Source organism: Ascaphus truei, chromosome 20 (genome assembly GCF_040206685.1).
Source record: "Ascaphus truei isolate aAscTru1 chromosome 20, aAscTru1.hap1, whole genome shotgun sequence".
Lineage (NCBI taxonomy): Eukaryota > Metazoa > Chordata > Amphibia > Anura > Ascaphidae > Ascaphus > Ascaphus truei.
The window spans coordinates 4580093-4599131 of NC_134502.1; the positions used below are offsets into that span (position 1 = coordinate 4580093).

Consider the following 19039-nt stretch of genomic DNA (forward strand, 5'->3'; position numbering starts at 1 on the left):
TGTCCGTTATACACCTCCTCTTCCTGAAGCCTGTCCGTTATACACCTCCTCTTCCTGCAGCCTCTCCGTTATACACCTCCTCTTCCTGAAGCCTGTCCGTTATACACCTCCTCTTCCTGAAGCCTGTCCGTTATACACCTCCTCTTCCTGCAGCCTGTCCGTTATACACCTTCTCTTTCTGCAGCCTGTCCGTTATACACCTCCTCTTCCTGCAGCCTGTCCGTTATACACCTCCTCTTCCTGCTCGCCTGCCCGTTATACACCTCCTCTTCCTGCAGCCTGTCCATTATACACCTCCTCTTCCTGCAGCCTGTCCGTTATAAACCTCCTCTTCCTGCAGCCTGTCCGTTATAAACCTCCTCTTCCTGAAGCCTGTCCGTTATACACCTCTTCTTGCAGCCTGTCCGTTATACACCTCCTCTTCCTGTAGCCTGTCCGTTATACACCTCCTCTTCCTGCAGCCTGTCCGTTATTCACCTCCTCTTCCTGCAGCCTGTCCATTATACACCTCCGCTTCCTGCAGCCTGTCCGTTATACACCACCTCTTCCTGCAGCCTGTCCGTTATACACCTCCTCTTCCTGCAGCCTGTCCGTTATACACCTCCTCTTCCTGCAGCCTGTCCGTTATACACCTCCTCTTCCTGCAGCCTGTCCGTTATACACCTCCTCTTCCTGAAGCCTGTCCGTTATACACCTCCTCTTCCTGCAGCCTCTCCGTTATACGCCTCCTCTACCTGAACCCTGTCCGTTATACACCTCCTCTTCCTGCAGCCTGTCCGTTATACACCTCCTCTTCCTGAAGCCTGTCCGTTATACACCTCCTCTTCCTGCAGCCTATCCGTTATACACCTCCTCTTCCTGCTTGCCTGCCCGTTATACACCTCCTCTTCCTGCAGCCTGTTCGTTATACACCTCCTCTTCCTGCAGCCTGTCCGTTATACACCTCCTCTTCCTGCTCGCCTGCCCGTTATACACCTCCTCTTCCTGCAGCCTGTCCGTTATACACCTCCTCTTCCTGAAGCCTGTCCGTTATACACCTCCTCTTCCTGCAGCATGTCCGTTAGACACCTCCTGTTCCTGAAGCCTGTCCGTTAGACACCTCCTCTTCCTGCAGCTTGTCCGTTATACACCTCCTCTTCCTGAAGCCTGTCCGTTATACACCTCCTCTTCCTGCAGCCTCTCCGTTATACACCTCCTCTTCCTGAAGCCTGTCCGTTATACACCTCCTCTTTCTGCAGCCTGTCCGTTATACACCTTCTCTTTCTGCAGCCTGTCCGTTATACACCTCCTCTTCCTGTAGCCTGTCCGTTATACACCTCCTCTTCCTGCAGCCTGTCCGTTATACACCTTCTCTTCCTGCAGCCTGTCCATTATACACCTCTTCTTCCTGCAGCCTGTCCGTTATACACCTTCTCTTTCTGCAGCCTGTCTGTTATACACCTCCTCTTCTTGTAGCCTGTCCGTTATACACCTCCTCTTCCTGCAGCCTATCCTTTATACACCTCCTCTTCCTGCTCGCCTGCCCGTTATACACCTCCTCTTCCTGCAGCCTGTCCGTTATACACCTCCTATTCCTGAAGCCTGTCCGTTATACACCTTCTCTTTCTGCAGCCTGTCCGTTATATACCTCCTCTTCCTGAAGCCTGTCCGTTATACACCTCCTCTTCCTGCTCGCCTGACCGTTATACACCTTCTCTTCCTGCAGCCTGTCCGTTATACACCTCCTCTTCCTGAAGCCTGTCTGTTATACACCTTCTCTTCCTGCAGCCTGTCCGTTATACACCTCCTCTTCCTGAAGCCTGTCCGTTATACACCTCCTCTTCCTGCAGCCTGTCCGTTAGACACCTCCTGTTCCTGAAGCCTGTCCGTTAGACACCTCCTCTTCCTGCAGCTTGTCCGTTATACACCTCCTCTTCCTGAAGCCTGTTCGGTGTACACCTCCTCTTCCTGCAGCCTATCCGTTAAACACCTCCTCTTCCTGCTCGCCTGCCCGTTATACACCTCCTCTTCCTGCAGCCTGTCCGTTATACACCTCCTCTTCCTGCAGCCTGTCCGTTATACACTTCCTCTTCCTGCTCGCCTGCCCGTTATACACCTCCTCTTCCTGCAGCCTGTCCGTTATACACCTCCTCTTCCTGCAGCCTGTCCGTTATACACCTCCTCTTCCTGCAGCCTGTCCGTTATACACCTTCTCTTTCTGCAGGCTGTCCGTTATACACCTCCTCTTCCTGCAGCCTATCCGTTATACACCTCCTCTTCCTGCTCGCCTGCCCGTTATACACCTCCTCTTCCTGCAGCCTGTCCGTTATACACCTCCTCTTCCTGCAGCCTGTCCGTTATACACCTCCTCTTCCTGCTCGCCTGCCCGTTATACACCTCCTCTTCCTGCAGCCTGTCCGTTATACACCTCCTCTTCCTGCAGCCTGTCTGTTATACACCTCCTCTTCCTGCAGCCTGTCCGTTATACACCTCCTCTTCCGGCAGCCTGTCCGTTATACACCTCCACTTCCTGCAGCCTGTCCGTTATACACCTCCTCTTCCGGCAGCCTGTCCGTTATACACCTCCTCTTCCTGCAGCCTGTCCGTTATACAACTCCTCTTCCGGCAGCCTCTCCGTTATACACCTCCTCTTCCTGAAGCCTGTCCGTTATACACCTCCTCTTCCTGAAGCCTGTCCGTTATACACCTCCTCTTCCTGCAGCCTCTCCGTTATACACCTCCTCTTCCTGCAGCCTGTCTGTTATACACCTCCTCTTCCTGCAGCCTGTCCGTTATACACCTCCTCTTCCTGAAGCCTGTCCGTTATATACCTTCTCTTCCTGCAGCCTGTCCGTTATACACTTTCTCTTCCTGCAGCCTCTCCGTTATACACCTCTTCCTGCAGCCTGTCCGTTATACACCTTCTCTTCCTGCAGCCTGTCCGTTATACACCTCCTCTTCCTGCAGCCTGTCTGTTATAAACCTTCTCTTTCTGCAGCCTGTCCGTTATACACCTCCTCTTCCTGAAGCCTGTCCGTTATACACCTTCTCTTTCTGCAGCCTGTCCGTTATACACCTCCTCTTCCTGAAGCCTGTCCATTATACACCTCCTCTTCCTGCAGCCTGTCCGTTATACACCTCCTCTTCCTGAACCCTGTCCGTTATACACCTCCTCTTCCTGCAGCCTGTCCGTTATACACCTCCTCTTCCTGCTCGCCTGCCCGTTATACACCTCCTCTTCCTGCAGCCTGTCCGTTATACACCTCCTCTTCCTGCAGCCTGTCCGTTATTCACCTCCTCTTCCTGCAGCCTGTCCGTTATATACCTCCTCTTCCTGCAGCCTGTCCGTTATACACCTTCTCTTTCTGTAGCCTGTCCGTTATACACCTCCTCTTCCTGAAGCCTGTCCGTTATACACCTCCTCTTCCTGCAGCCTATCCGTTATACACCTCCTCTTCCTGCTCGCCTGCCCGTTATACACCTCCTCTTCCTGCAGCCTGTCCGTTATACACCTCCTCTTCCTGCTCGCCTGCCCGTTATACACCTCCTCTTCCTGCAGCCTGTCCGTTATTCACCTTCTCTTCCTGCAGCCTGTCTGTTATACACCTCCTCTTCCTGCAGCCTGTCCATTATGCACCTCCTCTTCCTGCAGCCTGTCCGTTATACACCTCCTCTTCCTGCAGCCTGTCCGTTATACACCTCCTCTTCCTGCAGTATCTCCGTTATACACCTCCTCTTCCTGCAGCCTGTCCGTTATACACCTCCTCTTCCTGCAGCCTGTCCGTTATACACCTCCTCTTCCTGAACCCTGTCCGTTATACACCTCCTCTTCCTGAAGCCTGTCCGTTATACACCTCCTCTTCCTGCAGCCTCTCCGTTATACACCTCCTCTACCTGAACCCTTTCCGTTATACACCTCCTCTTCCTGCAGCCTGTCCGTTATACACCTCCTCTTCCTGCAGCCTCTCCGTTATACACCTCCTCTTCCTGCAGCCTGTCCGTTATACACCTTCTCTTCCTGCAGCCTGTCCATTATACACCTCCTCTTCCTGAAGCCTGTCCGTTATACACCTCCTCTTCCTGCAGCCTGTCCGTTATACACCTTCTCTTTCTGCAGCCTGTCCGTTATACACCTCCTCTTCCTGAAGCCTGTCCATTATACACCTCCTCTTCCTGCAGCCTCTCCGTTATACACCTCCTCTTCCTGAAGCCTGTCCGTTATACATCTTCTCTTCCTACAGCCTGTCCGTTATACACCTTCTCTTCCTGCAGCCTCTCCGTTATACACCTCCTCTACCTGCTGCCTGTCCGTTATACACCTTCTCTTCCTGCAGCCTGTCCGTTATACACCTCCTCTTCCTGCAGCCTTCCCGTTATCCACCTTCTCTTTCTGCAGCCTGTCCGTTATACACCTCCTCTTCCTGAAGCCTGTCCGTTATACACCTCCTCTTCCTGCAGCCTGTCCGTTATACACCTCCTCTTCCTGCTCACCTGCCCGTTATACACCTCCTCTTCCTGCAGCCTCTCCGTTACCAACTCCTCTTCCTGAAGCCTGTCCGTTATACACCTCCTCTTCCTGCAGCCTGTCCGTTATACACCTCTTCTTGCAGCCTGTCCGTTATACACCTCCTCTTCCTGTAGCCTGTCCGTTATACGCCTCCTCTTCCTGCAGCCTGTCCGTTATTCACCTCCTCTTCCTGCAGCCTGTCCGTTATACACCTCCGCTTCCTGCAGCCTGTCCGTTATACACCACCTCTTCCTGCAGCCTATCCGTTATACACCTCCTCTTCCTGCAGCCTGTCCGTTATACACCTCCTCTTCCTGCAGCCTGTCCATTATACACCTCCTCTTCCTGCAGCCTGTCCGTTATACACCTCTTCCTGCAGCCTGTCCATTATACACCTCCTCTTCCTGCTCGCCTGCCCGTTATTCACCTCCTCTTCCTGCAGCCTGTCCGTTATACACCTCCTCTTCCTGCAGCCTGTCCGTTATACACCTCCTCTTCCTGCAGCCTCTCCGTTATACACCTCCTCTTCCTGCAGCCTGTCCGTTATACACCTCCTCTTCCTGAACCCTGTCCGTTATACACCTCCTCTTCCTGAAGCCTGTCCGTTATACACCTCCTCTTCCTGAAGCCTGTCCGTTATACACCTCCTCTTCCTGAAGCCTGTCTCTGACCACCGCTACCTGCCCGCTGCCTGCTTTTACAAGGCAAGTTTTAGAATACTCGTCGGCGCTCCTGTAACAAATCCCGCTAGCCTGTTTCCAGTAACTGGACTCCGGTCCTGCAGTTGTTCCCCATGACAGAGTGAAAGGGGAGGGTGGGGGGGGGGAGTAAATGAAACGAACGCAAACTCCCACAACTGGACCAACCAACCGGAGACTCTCGCAGCCGCCACCAGTCTCAGTTCTTTTATAACTAAGGCTGTCTCACATTTTAATCTTGTCTGTAACTGTTACATACGCCCATAACATATTATCTTTAACTGTAATGTATAACCCTGTTCAGGTAATGTAACCATGTATTGTTATCATAACTGGGCCCATGCTAGGACAGACGTGGAAACGAGAGGTAACTCTCAATGTATTACTTCCTGGTAAAATTTTCCTAAATAAATAAAAAGTAATAGTGAGAAAGGAGGGGGGGTGGGGAGCATTGAGGGAAGAAGCAGGTGAGAAGAAGAGTATGTGGAGGAGAAGTTTGGGAGGAAGGGAGCATGTGTGGAGATCAGTTACATGGAGCAATAGGAGGAGTTATATGGAGAGGTAATATGGAGTAATAGGATGAGTTATAAGGAGGGGTTATTTGGGGCAATAAGAGTTCTAGGTTCATAGTGTATGGACAGAAACAAGATAATGCGAGTTGTGTAACATTCTTTAACCTTCATATACCGTATTACATCACCTGTCCCTTTATTCGCGGTACTTACCTGAAATTCTCTTGTAAGCAAATATTCCCAGCACAGCAGTAAGCGCGAGAGCAGCGACACCAGCAATAACACCAATTACAATGTAGAGAGAACTTCTCCTCCTAGGTTCTGTTTACAAGATGGGAAATAAAGGAATGACAATACAGAGTGAGAGTATGAGGAATGTCAGAGAGAGGTATGGATATTTAAAACCAGAGACAGAACATGAAACACAGACAGAGCTCAGTGCACATCCAGTGAAACCTATACACGGTACAGTGCCTAAATATATATGTATGTATCTATACATATATATTTAGGCACTGTACCATGTGTAGGTTTCACTGGATGTGCACTGAGCTCTGTCTGTGTTTCATGTTCTGTCTCTGGTTTTAAATATATATCGCCATGCTCAGCAGCACTCCTCTGTGACACCTATATGCTTATATATATGTTGTGGTTATTTTGGGGGTTCAACATGAGCTTGCAGGTGTTCTGTATGTTTTACAGAGGTATGAATATGTAAGGAAAACTGATAGAAAACGGGTAATTAGGTGTTTCAAATGTTTTAGAATAATATTTATGTACTATCCAAAAATTGAATCTTGTGTTTTATTTAAATGTTTTTCTGAACGTTATTGGGAAATACAGGCCATTAAAGTACCTGCTTACATAAGATAAATAAGTCATAATTTCACTGCTGGTGTCTTTTCATGCCCCACTTAGAGCTTGTTCTGCCCTTCGTAACACTCACCCCATGGTATGATAAGCATCTCCTCCAGGCTGCTGTGATCCACGTGACAGGAGTAACTGTCACCCTCCTTGGGTGCCACCTCCACGGTGACTCGGATCTGATAGGTACCATCAGGGTGGGGGAGGATCTGTTTGGCCTCATAGGAGAGAACCTTGTCTCTCCCGTTCCTCACCCACTTCACGTCCACGGCTCGGGGATAGAACCCGTACACCCTGCAGTGAAGCTTTGTGGCCTCGTCTGATTGCTTATCTGAAACCCTCACCTCCGGGCGCACTGGTAGGGGGCGAGAGGAACCAGGAGATATTACAATCCCCATAGAGTGGAATGCAGAAATTGTTCAGACATTGCTTAGTTATTGGACGGTATGTTGCCGGGATTGGGAGATTTAGATACTCATGTTAACAAAGACATTCTGGAGAAGACCAGGAGACAGCGATTTGAATTGGCCCTAAGCAGATGCTAATCCCACAAGCTCTTTTGTATGATACCTGCACCCTCCCCACTTCTCCCAAAATACCCTTCCAGTCCCCAGATGTCTACATCTTACATCGTGAAAAATATTTAATATTTATTATTGGATGTTTTTCCCGGGCAGCTTTTGGGCTCAATTAATGAAAATGTATTATGGAATTCAAAGCTTCAATAAATAAATCTCTTTCGTTCTCGTGTTGGGTGGGACTTCTAGTGTATGGGAGGAAACTGATGTGTGTTGGGTGACACCTTAGCGTGTATGGGAAGAAACTAATATGGATTGGGTGATACTTTAGAGTGTATGGAAGTGGGGGCGGGGGTTTAGGAGAATAAGTGCATTATTAGAAGTACAGACAGGGAGTTCAAGACTAAAACGTTTTATGCGATGGAAAGTGAAGGTATTTGATGCATATTGAGTGGAAGAGCATTCCATGGGTAAGGAAAGATTAGTGAGAGACAGGTTAAGACGGGAGAGGGCTGTAGAGGTAAAAAGTGCAAAGATGAGACAACCTTGTGTGGTGTGTACGAGGCCTGTAGGTGTGCAACCAGAGATCAGAGGTGATATATATGGAGGTGCAGAGCAGTTTAACGAGAGATCAGAGTTGGGATACATGGAGATATGGAGCCTTAAAAAGGAAGGAGTATAATTTTCTAGTTTATAAGATATTTAGTGGAAATTGTCAGAGAGGGTTCGGGAGGTCGGGAGCAGATATATGACTGGAAAAACAGGAGATGATTTGGGCAGCAGTGTTTTGAATAGATTGTGAAGAGAAATGTCCTGGGACCTCTTCTCTATCTTCTTTACACTATCTCTGACCTAATCACATCTCTTGGTTTCAAATATCACCTCTATGCTGACGACACACAAATTTACATTTCAAGCCCCTGACCTTACACCTGCTGTACAGACCAAAGTTTCTGAATGTCTCTCAGCGATATCATCCTGAATGGCCCTCCCCTGACTTAAAATTAACATGTCAAAAACGAAGCTCCTTATATGTCCACCTAAACCTGGTCCTACTACCTCTTTCTAGATTACTGATGGACGTACTATGATACATCCAGTAGCCCAAGCACGCTGCCTAGGGGTCACACTCGACTCCTCTCTGACATTCTCCTCTCACATTCAAAAGGTAGCTAAAACCTGTTGTTTTTTCCTGCGCAATATTAAAAGATACCCCTTTTCCTCTGTAGCTCTACTGATAAAACTCTGACTCAGGCCCTCATTCTCTCCCATCTCGACTACTGTAACCTCCTGCTGTCCGGCCTTCCTGCCTCCCACATGTCTCCCCTACTATCCATTCTAAACTCTGCTGCCAGAATCATTCTATCTCTGTCTCTGCATCTCCCTTACTGAAATCCCTCTCCTGGCTTCCTATCAAATTCTGTATCACACACTCAATTCTCCTCCCTACGTTTAAAGCTTTTAACTCTTCTGCCCCTCCTTACATCTCGGCCCTAATTTCTCACTATGCACCATCCAGACTCTTGCGTTCTGCTCAAGGATGTCTTCTCTCTACCCCCTTTGTATCTAAAGCCCTCTTCTGCCTTAAACCTTCTAAACGACTGCCCAACACCTCTGGAATGCCCTTCCCCCTCAATATCCGACTTTAAGACTCACATTATAACACACCTGCTTAACAAAGCATATGAGTAGCTCCATGGCTGATACTCTACACCTCATACATAAACCTTGGCCCCCTGCAGACGCACTTACCAGAACGCCCTCCTTCTGTCTCTGTACGTTCTTCCTACCTACCAATTAGATTATAAGCTCCTAAATGTTACTTTTATGTCTGAAGCACTTCTCCCCTTTATGTGTTATTTGTATTACTTGTTATTTATATGATTGTCACGTGTATTACTGCTGTGAATCGCTATGTACATTAATGACGCTATATAAATAAAGACATACATACATACAAACCTACATACATGTGAGGCCGGGAGGCCAGATAGCAACATTGTTTAATCATTATTATGGTAGAGAACCAGGGCATATATTTATTATTTTAAACGCATATTTTCATACTACGCTGGGATCTCACCTTTCCTCTCCAGCTCGTCCTTTCCGTAGGAGAAGTATTTCTTTAGCCACGCAACACAGTGCTCTTCCATGTAACTCTTATCTACCTCAGCAAATATTCGCCTACTGTTCCATCTCTGTGCTAGGAGTTGACCCTCGTGTGCTGTAGGAATATACACCATCCTCTCCTTATCAAAAATGACCACCTCCTTCCCATTAAAACCGTACTCTTGATATCCGCGTACGCTGCCGTCTTCAAGCAGCTCAGTGATAAACTTCCTCTGCCACACGTACACACCTGAAATAATTACATCAGCCATCTTATGGGATCAAGAACATTATAAATGTTACAAAAAATGTAGTGAAGAGGAATGTCACACAGTGTACAGTATGTAACAAGGGGGCGTCACACCCACAGTGTATGTAATGATGGGGTGTCACACACACAGTCTATGTAATGAGGGGGTGTCACACACACAGTGTATGTAATGAGGGGGTGTCACACACAGTGTATGTAATGAGCGGTCTGTAGGCGAGGTCAATAAGACGCTTAAACGGTTGTTTAAGGTTTTAACTGTAGTGGTTTTTATTAGACCACCAACCAAAATAATGGGCACCCTGTCCCTTTAAGCAAATCAAATCATAAAACAAAATCCTATTCACGTTAGGGAAACTTGCCACACAAGCAGGTCCCTAGCTATACACCTGGGTAGCTATCCTACTTCCAGATAATAACAATTAAAAAAAGTCATATGCCAAAAGAGTTCTTATCTTTTAGGTGCTGGGGAATCCATTTCAGGGCTCCAGGTCATTCCCTCTAGGAATTCGGGAACATCAATTCCGGGGAACAGGGCTGTGTCCAGCGTGAATTATTCAATGTCCTGGGTGGGGGTCCCAGCTGGTCCCAGCAGCCGTGCTCCCTGCAAGGCCGGGGAACCAGAGCAGCCAGCGTCCTTCCTGGCTGGGAGAAAATCAATCTCTCCCCTTGCTGAGGAAAAGCAGTCCTTTCTGTGCAGGCAACTTCCTGTCTTATAAATCCCTGCTCAATCAGGATTTAATTACCTCCACCTCCCAGTTCAGGTAGGTAAGCCGACACCCGTGCAGTTTCCTGCCCTGTAAAAGGAGTTTAACCCCTTGACTCCCTTACAGGGTGTCACACACAGTGTATGTAATGAGGGGGGTGTCGCACACAGTGTATGTAATAAGGGAATGTCTCACACACCGTGTATGGAATGAGGAGTGTATCACACACAGTGTATGCAGTGAGGGGGTGCCACACATAGTATGTAATAAGAGGGTTTCACACACACAAGGTGTATGTAATGAGGGTGTGTCACACACACAGTGTATGTAATGATTGGTGTCACACACACACACTGCATGTAATTAGGGGCTGTCACACAGTGCATGTAATGAGGGGGTGTCACACACAGTGCATGTAATGAGGGGGTGTCACACACACAGTGCATGTAATGAGAGGGTGTCACACACGTAATGACGAGTGTATCACACACAGTGTATGCAGTGAGGGGGTGCCACACATAGTATGTAATAAGAGGGTTTCACACACACAAGGTGTATGTAATGAGGGGGTGTCACACACAGTCTATGTAATGATTGGTGTCACACACACAGTGTATGTAATGATTGGTGTCACACACACACACTGTATGTAATTAGGGCTGTCACACAGTGCATGTAATGAGGGGGTGTCTCACACACACACAGTGCATGTAATGAGGGGGTGTCACACACACAGTGCATGTAATGAGAGGGTGTCACACACAGTTCACGTAATGAGTGGGTGTCTCACACACAGTGCATTTAATGAGAGGCTGTTTCACACACAGTGTATGTAATGAGGGGGTTCACACACACACACACACACACTATGTAATGAGGGTATGTCACACAGTGCATGTAATGGTGGGGTGTCTCACACACACAGTGTATGTAATGAGGGGATGTCACACAGTGCATGTAATGGTGGGGTGTCTCACACACAGTGTATGTAATGAGGGGATGTCACACAGTGCATGAAATGGTGGGGTGTCACACACACAGTGTATGTAATGAGGGGGGTCACACACACACGCACACTATGTAATGAGGGTATGTCACACAGTGCATGTAATGGTGGGGTGTCCCACACACAGTGTATGTAATGAGGGTATGTCACACAGTGCATGTAATGGTGGGGTGTCTCACACACACACAGTGTATGTAATGAGGGGATGTCACACAGTGCATGTAATGGTGGGGTGTCACACACACAGTGTATGTAATGAGGGGGGTCACACACACACGCACACTATGTAATGAGGGGATGTCACACAGTGCATGTAATGGTGGGGTGTCTCACACACACAGTGTATGTAATGAGGGGATGTCACACAGTGCATGTAATGTTGGGGTATCTCACACACACAGTGTATGTACTGGGTATCACACACAGTGTGAGAATGTTAATGTGTTCAACACTCACCGTGTGTCTGGTTAAAGCGATTCCTCATTATCCTTACATAATTCTTCCCACTAATTTCAGAATTCTGACCAATCTGTGTCAGTTCATCCCAGTGTTCAGGCTCCACATGTTGCTCCATCCATTGTGTAACGGGCTGTACTTGGCGGGTATCACTGGTATATCTGATAATCTGCTGGTCGTCCAGAAATCCAACAACTGAAAAGAAAGGCAGCACCAAGCCAGGATCCGAGACCCGCGAGAAATAATACTGCAGGGAGTGACTGCCTGAGTGAGAGAGGGGAGACTGTTATAGGGAGCAAGAGCCCACTCTCCCCTTCCCCCCCAGCGAGCCGAGCCCACTCTCCCCTTCCTCCCGTGAGCCGAGCCCACTCTCCCCTTCCCCCCGCGAGCCGAGCCCGCTCTCCCCTTTCTCCAGCGAGCCGAGCCCACTCTCCCCTTCCCCAGCGAGCCGAGCCCGCTCTCCCCTTCCTCCCGCGAGCCGAGCCCACTCTCCCCTTCCCCCCGTGAGCCGAGCCCGCTCTCCCCTTCCCCGCGAGCCGAGCCCACTCTCCCCTTCCCCCCCCCGCGAGCCGAGTCCGCTCTCCCCTTCCCCAGCGAGCCGAGCCCGCTCTCCCCTTCCCCGCGAGCCGAGCCCGCTCTCCCCTTCCCCGCGAGCCGAGCCCACTCTCCCCTTCCCCCCCCCCGCGAGCCGAGTCCGCTCTCCCCTTCCCCAGCGAGCCGAGCCCGCTCTCCCCTTCCCCCCGCGAGCCGAGCCTGCTCTCCCCATCCCCAGCAAGCTGAGCCCGCTCTCCCTCCCCCGCGAGCCGAGCCCGCTCTCCCCTTCCCCAGCGAGCCGAGCCCGCTCTCCCCATCCCCAGCAAGCTGAGCCCGCTCTCCCTCCCCCGCGAGCCGAGCCCGCTCTCCCCTTCCCCAGCGAGCCGAGCCCGCTCTCCCCTTCCCCAGCGAGCCGAGCCCGCTCTCCCTCCCCCGCGAGCCGAGCCCGCTCTCCCCTTCCCCAGCGAGCTGAGTCCGCTCTCCCTCCCCCGCGAGCCGAGCCCGCTCTCCCCTTCCCCAGCGAGCCGAGCCCGCTCTCCCCTTCCCCCGCGAGCTGAGCCCGCTCTCCCTCCCCCGCGAGCCGAGCCCGCTCTCCCTCCCCCGCGAGCCGAGCCCGCTCTCCCCTTCCCCCGCGAGCCGAGCCCACTCTCCCCTTCCCCCCGCGAGCCGAGCCCGCTCTCCCCTTTCTCCAGCGAGCCGAGCCCACTCTCCCCTTCCCCAGCGAGCCGAGCCCGCTCTCCCCTTCCTCCCGCGAGCCGAGCCCACTCTCCCCTTCCCCCCGTGAGCCGAGCCCGCTCTCCCCTTCCCCGTGAGCCGAGCCCACTCTCCCCTTCCCCCCGCGAGCCGAGCCCGCTCTCCCCTTTCTCCAGCGAGCCGAGCCCACTCTCCCCTTCCCCAGCGAGCCGAGCCCGCTCTCCCCTTCCTCCCGCGAGCCGAGCCCACTCTCCCCTTCCCCCCGTGAGCCGAGCCCGCTCTCCCCTTCCCCGCGAGCCGAGCCCACTCTCCCCTTCCCCCCCCCGCGAGCCGAGTCCGCTCTCCCCTTCCCCAGCGAGCCGAGCCCGCTCTCCCCTTCCCCGCGAGCCGAGCCCGCTCTCCCCTTCCCCGCGAGCCGAGCCCACTCTCCCCTTCCCCCCCCCGCGAGCCGAGTCCGCTCTCCCCTTCCCCAGCGAGCCGAGCCCGCTCTCCCCTTCCCCCCGCGAGCCGAGCCTGCTCTCCCCATCCCCAGCAAGCTGAGCCCGCTCTCCCTCCCCGCGAGCCGAGCCCGCTCTCCCCTTCCCCAGCGAGCCGAGCCCGCTCTCCCCATCCCCCAGCAAGCTGAGCCCGCTCTCCCTCCCCCGCGAGCCGAGCCCGCTCTCCCCTTCCCCAGCGAGCCGAGCCCGCTCTCCCCTTCCCAGCGAGCCGAGCCCGCTCTCCCTCCCCCGCGAGCCGAGCCCGCTCTCCCCTTCCCCAGCGAGCTGAGTCCGCTCTCCCTCCCCCGCGAGCCGAGCCCGCTCTCCCCTTCCCAGCGAGCCGAGCCCGCTCTCCCCTTCCCCCGCGAGCTGAGCCCGCTCTCCCTCCCCCGCGAGCCGAGCCCGCTCTCCCTCCCCCGCGAGCCGAGCCCGCTCTCCCCTTCCCCCGCGAGCCGAGCCCACTCTCCCCTTCCCCCCGCGAGCCGAGCCCGCTCTCCCCTTTCTCCAGCGAGCCGAGCCCACTCTCCCCTTCCCCAGCGAGCCGAGCCCGCTCTCCCCTTCCTCCCGCGAGCCGAGCCCACTCTCCCCTTCCCCCCGTGAGCCGAGCCCGCTCTCCCCTTCCCCGCGAGCCGAGCCCACTCTCCCCTTCCCCCCCCCGCGAGCCGAGTCCGCTCTCCCCTTCCCCAGCGAGCCGAGCCCGCTCTCCCTCCCCCGCGAGCCGAGCCCGCTCTCCCCTTCCCCAGCGAGCCGAGCCCGCTCTCCCCATCCCCAGCAAGCTGAGCCCGCTCTCCCTCCCCCGCGAGCCGAGCCCGCTCTCCCCTTCCCCAGCGAGCCGAGCCCGCTCTCCCCTTCCCCAGCGAGCCGAGCCCGCTCTCCCTCCCCCGCGAGCCGAGCCCGCTCTCCCCTTCCCCAGCGAGCTGAGTCCGCTCTCCCTCCCCCGCGAGCCGAGCCCGCCTCTCCCCTTCCCCAGCGAGCCGAGCCCGCTCTCCCCTTCCCCCGCGAGCTGAGCCCGCTCTCTCTCCCCCGCGAGCCGAGCCCGCTCTCCCTCCCCCGCGAGCCGAGCCCGCTCTCCCCTTCCCCCGCGAGCCGAGCCCACTCTCCCCTTCCCCCCGCGAGCCGAGCCCGCTCTCCCCTTTCTCCAGCGAGCCGAGCCCACTCTCCCCTTCCCAGCGAGCCGAGCCCGCTCTCCCCTTCCTCCCGCGAGCCGAGCCCACTCTCCCCTTCCCCCCGTGAGCCGAGCCCGCTCTCCCCTTCCCCGCGAGCCGAGCCCACTCTCCCCTTCCCCCCCCCCGCGAGCCGAGCCCGCTCTCCCCTTCCCCCCGCGAGCCGAGCCCGCTCTCCCCTTCCCCCCGCGAGCCGAGCCTGCTCTCCCCATCCCCAGCAAGCTGAGCCCGCTCTCCCCTTCCCCAGCAAGCTGAGCCCGCTCTCCCTCCCCCGCGAGCCGAGCCCGCTCTCCCCTTCCCCAGCGAGCCGAGCCCGCTCTCCCCTTCCCCCGCGAGCCGAGCCCGCTCTCCCTCCCCCCGCGAGCCGAGCCCGCTCTCCCCTTCCCAGCGAGCTGAGTCCGCTCTCCCTCCCCCGCGAGCCGAGCCCGCTCTCCCCCTTCCCCAGCGAGCCGAGCCCGCTCTCCCCTTCCCCCGCGAGCTGAGCCCGCTCTCCCTCCCCCGCGAGCCGAGCCCGCTCTCCCTCCCCCGCGAGCCGAGCCCGCTCTCCCCTTCCTCCCGCGAGCTGAGCCCACTCTCCCCTTCCCCAGCGAGCCGAGCCCACTCTCCCCTTCCCCGCGAGCTGAGCCCGCTCTCCCTCCCCCAGCGAGCCGAGCCCACTCTCCCCTTCCCCCCGCGAGCCGAGCCCGCTCTCCCCTTTCTCCAGCGAGCCGAGCCCGCTCTCTCCCTTCCCCGCGAGCCGAGCCCGCTCTCCCCTTCCCCGCGAGCCGAGCCCGCTCTCCCCTTCCCCGCGAGCCGAGCCCGCTCTCCCCTTCCCCGCGAGCCGAGCCCACTCTCCCCTTCCCCCCGCGAGCCGAGCCCGCTCTCCCCTTCCCCCGCGAGCCGAGCCCGCTCTCCCCTTCCCCGCGAGCCGAGCCCGCTCTCCCTCCCCCGCGAGCCGAGCCCGCTCTCCCCTTCCCCGCGAGCCGAGCCCACTCTCCCCTTCCCCGCGAGCCGAGCCCGCTCTCCCCTTCCCCCGCGAGCCGAGCCCCGCTCTCCCCTTCCCCGCGAGCCGAGCCCGCTCTCCCCTTCCCCCCGCGAGCCGAGCCCACTCTCCCCTTCCCCCCGCGAGCCGAGCCCACTCTCCCCTTCCCCCGCGAGCCGAGCCCACTCTCCCCTTCCCCCGCGAGCCGAGCCCGCTCTCCCCATCCCCAGCGAGCCGAGCCCGCTCTCCCCATCCCCAGCGAGCCGAGCCCGCTCTCCAGAGGGGGGGGGTGATGTGCAAGGGGAGGGGGGGGGGTGATGTGCAAGAGGAGGGGGGGCTGATGTGCAAGGGGAGGGGGGGTTGATGTGCAAGGGGAGGGGGGGTGATGTGCAAGGGGAGGGGGGGGTGATGTGCAAGAGGAGGGGGGGGGTGATGTGCAAGGGGAGGGGGGGTTGATGTGCAAGGGGAGGGGGGGTTGATGTGCAAGGGGAGGGGGGGTTGATGAGCAAGGGGAGGGGGGGTTGATGTGCAAGGGGAGGGGGGGGTTGATGTGCAAGGGGAGGGGGGGGTGATGTGCAAGGGAGGGGGGGTGATGTGCAAGGGGAGGGGGGGTGATGTGCAAGGGGAGGGGGGTGATGTGCAAGAGGAGGGGGGGTGATGTGCAAGAGGAGGGGGGGGTGATGTGCAAGAGGAGGGGGGGGGTGATGTGCAAGAGGAGGGGGGGTGATGTGCAAGGGGAGGGGGGGTGATGTGCAAGGGGAGGGGGGGTGATGTGCAAGGGGAGGGGGTGATGTGCAAGAGGAGGGGGGGGTGATGTGCAAGAGGAGGGGGGTTGATGTGCAAGGGGAGGGGGGGTTGATGTGCAAGGGGAGGGGGGGTTGATGTGCAAGGGGAGGGGGGGGTTGATGTGCAAGGGGAGGGGGGGTTGATGTGCAAGGGGAGGGGGGGTTGATGTGCAAGGGGAGGGGGGGGGTGATGTTCAAGGGGAGGGGGGGGTGATGTGCAAGGGGAGGGGGGGGTGATGTGCAAGGGGAGGGGGGTGATGTGCAAGGGGAGGGGGGTGATGTGCAAGGGGAGGGGGGGTGATGTGCAAGGGGAGGGGGGGTGATGTGCAAGGGGAGGGGGGGTTGATGTGCAAGGGGAGGGGGGTGATGTGCAAGGGGATGGGGGGGTGATGTGCAAGGGGAGGGGAGGTGATGTGCAAGGGGAGGGGAGGGTGATGTGCAAGGGGAGGGAGGGTTGATGTGCAAGGGGAGGGGGGGTGATGTGCAAGGGGAGGGGGGGTGATGTGCAAGGGGAGGGGGGGGTGATGTGCAAGGGGAGGGGGGGTGATGTGCAAGGGGAGGGGGGGTGATGTGCAAGGGGAGGGGGGGTGATGTGCAAGGGGAGGGGGGGGGGGTGATGTGCAAGGGGAGGGGGGGTGATGTGCAAGGTAAAGGGGGGTGATGTGCAAGAGATGGGGGGGTGATGTGCAAGGGGAGGGGGTGATGTGCAAGGGGAGGGGGGGGGTGATGTGCAAGAGATGGGGGGGTGATGTGCAAGGGGAGGGGGGGTGATGTGCAAGAGGAGGGGGGGGTGATGTGCAAGAGGAGGGGGGGGTGATGTGCAAGGGGAGGGGGGATGATGTGCAAGGGGAGGGGGGGTGATGTGCAAGGGGAGGGGGGTGATGTGCAAGGGGAGGGGGGGTAATGTGCAAGGGGAGGGGGGGTGATGTGCAAGGGGAGGGGGGGTGATGTGCAAGGGGAGGGGGGGGGTGATGTGCAAGGGGAGGGGGGGGGTGATGTGCAAGGGGAGGGGGGTGATGTGCAAGAGGAGGGGGGGGTATGTGCAAGGGGAGGGGGGGTGATGTGCAAGGGGAGGGGGGGTGATGTGCAAGGGGAGGGGGGGTGATGTGCAAGGGGAGGGGGGGTGATGTGCAAGGGGAGGGGGTGTGATGTGCAAGGGGAGGGGGGGTGATGTGCAAGGGGAGGGGGGGTTGATGTGCAAGGGGAGGGGGGGTGATGTGCAAGGGGAGGGGGGGTGATGTGCAAGGGGATGGGGGGGTGATGTGCAAGGTGAGGGGAGGGTGATGTGCAAGGGGAGGGGGGGTGATGTGCAAGGGGAGGGGGGTGATGTGCAAGGAGAGGGGGGGGTGATGTGCAAGGGGAGGGGGGGGTGATGTGCAAGGGGAGGGGGGGGTGATGTGCAAGGGGAGGGGGGTGATGTGCAAGGGAGGGGGGGTGATGTTAGGGAAGGGGGTGGTGATATGCAAGGGGAGGGGGGGTGATGTGCAAGGGGAGGGGGGGTGGTGTGCAAGGGGAGGGGGGGTGATGTGCAAGAGGGAGGGGGGGGTGATGTGCAAGGGGAGGGGGGATGATGTGCAAGGGGAGGGGGGGTGATGTGCAAGGGGAGGGGGGGTGATGTGCAAGGAGAGGGGGGGGGTGATGTGCAAGGTAAAGGGGGGGTGATGTGCAAGAGATGGGGGGGGTGATGTGCAAGGGGAGGGGGTGATGTGCAAAGGGGAGGGGGGGGGTGATGTGCAAGAGATGGGGGGGTGATGTGCAAGGGGAGGGGGGGTGATGTGCAAGAGGAGGGGGGGGTGATGTGCAAGAGGAGGGGGGGGTGATGTGCAAGAGGAGGGGGGGGTGATGTGCAAGGGGAGGGGGGATGATGTGCAAGGGGAGGGGGGGTGATGTGCAAGGGGAGGGGGGGTGATGTGCAAGGGGAGGGGGGGTGATGTGCAAGGGGAGTGGGGGTGATGTGCAAGGGGAGGGGGGGTGATGTGCAAGGGGAGGGGGGGTGATGTGCATGGGGAGGGGGGTGATGTGCAAGGGGAGGGGGGGTGATGTGCAAGGGGAGGGGGGGGGGTGATGTGCAAGGGGGAGGGGGGGGTGTGCAAGGGGAGGGGGGGTGATGTGCAAGAGGAGGGGGGGGGTGATGTGCAAGGGGAGGGGGGATGATGTGCAAGGGGAGGGGGGATGATGTGCAAGGGGAGTGGGGGTGATGTGCAAGGGGAGGGAGGTGATGTGCAAGGGGAGGGGGTGATGTGCAAGGGGAGGGGGGTGATGTGCAAGGGGAGGGGGGGGTGATGTGCATGGGGAGGGGGGGGGGTGATGTGCAAGTGGAGGGGGGGGGTGATGTGCAAGAGATGGGGGGTGATGTGCAAGGGGAGGGGGGGTGGTGTGCAAGGGGAGTGGGAGTGATGTGCAAGGGGAGGGGGGGTGATGTGCAAGGGGAGGGGGGTGATGTGCAAGGGGAGGGGGGGGTGATGTGCAAGGGGAGGGGGGGTGATGTGCAAGGGGAGGGGGGGTGATGTGCAAGGGGAGGGGATGATGTGCAAGGGGAGGGGGGTGATGTGCAAGGGGAGGGGGGGTGATGTGCAAGGGGAGGGGGGGTGATGTGCAAGGGGAGTGGGGGTGATGTGCAAGGGGAGGGGGGGGTGATGTGCAAGGGGAGGGGGGGGGTGATGTGCAAGAGATGGGGGGGGGTGATGTGCAAGGGGAGGGGGGGTGATGTGCAAGGGGAGGGGGGGGTGATGTGCAGGGGAAGGGGGTGGTGATATGCAAGGGGAGGGGGGGTGATGTGCAAGGGGAGGGGGGGTGATGTGCA

The 19039-nt window shown here is 57.0% G+C and overlaps 1 protein-coding gene across 3 annotated transcripts in view; it reads right to left on the bottom strand.

Annotated features, from left to right (window-relative positions):
* The window catches only part of LOC142471314 (class I histocompatibility antigen, F10 alpha chain-like), a 38199-nt gene extending 26289 nt beyond the window's left edge, over positions 1 to 11910 (bottom strand). For all 3 annotated transcript variants that reach the window (XM_075578153.1, XM_075578152.1, XM_075578154.1), the window contains exons 1-4: positions 11625 to 11910; positions 9162 to 9437; positions 6643 to 6915; positions 5910 to 6017 (exon numbers count right to left, since the gene is read on the bottom strand). In XM_075578153.1, coding sequence (XP_075434268.1) covers positions 5910 to 6017; positions 6643 to 6915; positions 9162 to 9437; positions 11625 to 11742 — 775 coding nt within the window. In that variant the 5' untranslated portion in view covers positions 11743 to 11910. The remainder of the gene's footprint in view (positions 1 to 5909; positions 6018 to 6642; positions 6916 to 9161; positions 9438 to 11624) is intronic.
* Positions 11911 to 19039: the final 7129 nt, after the last annotated feature.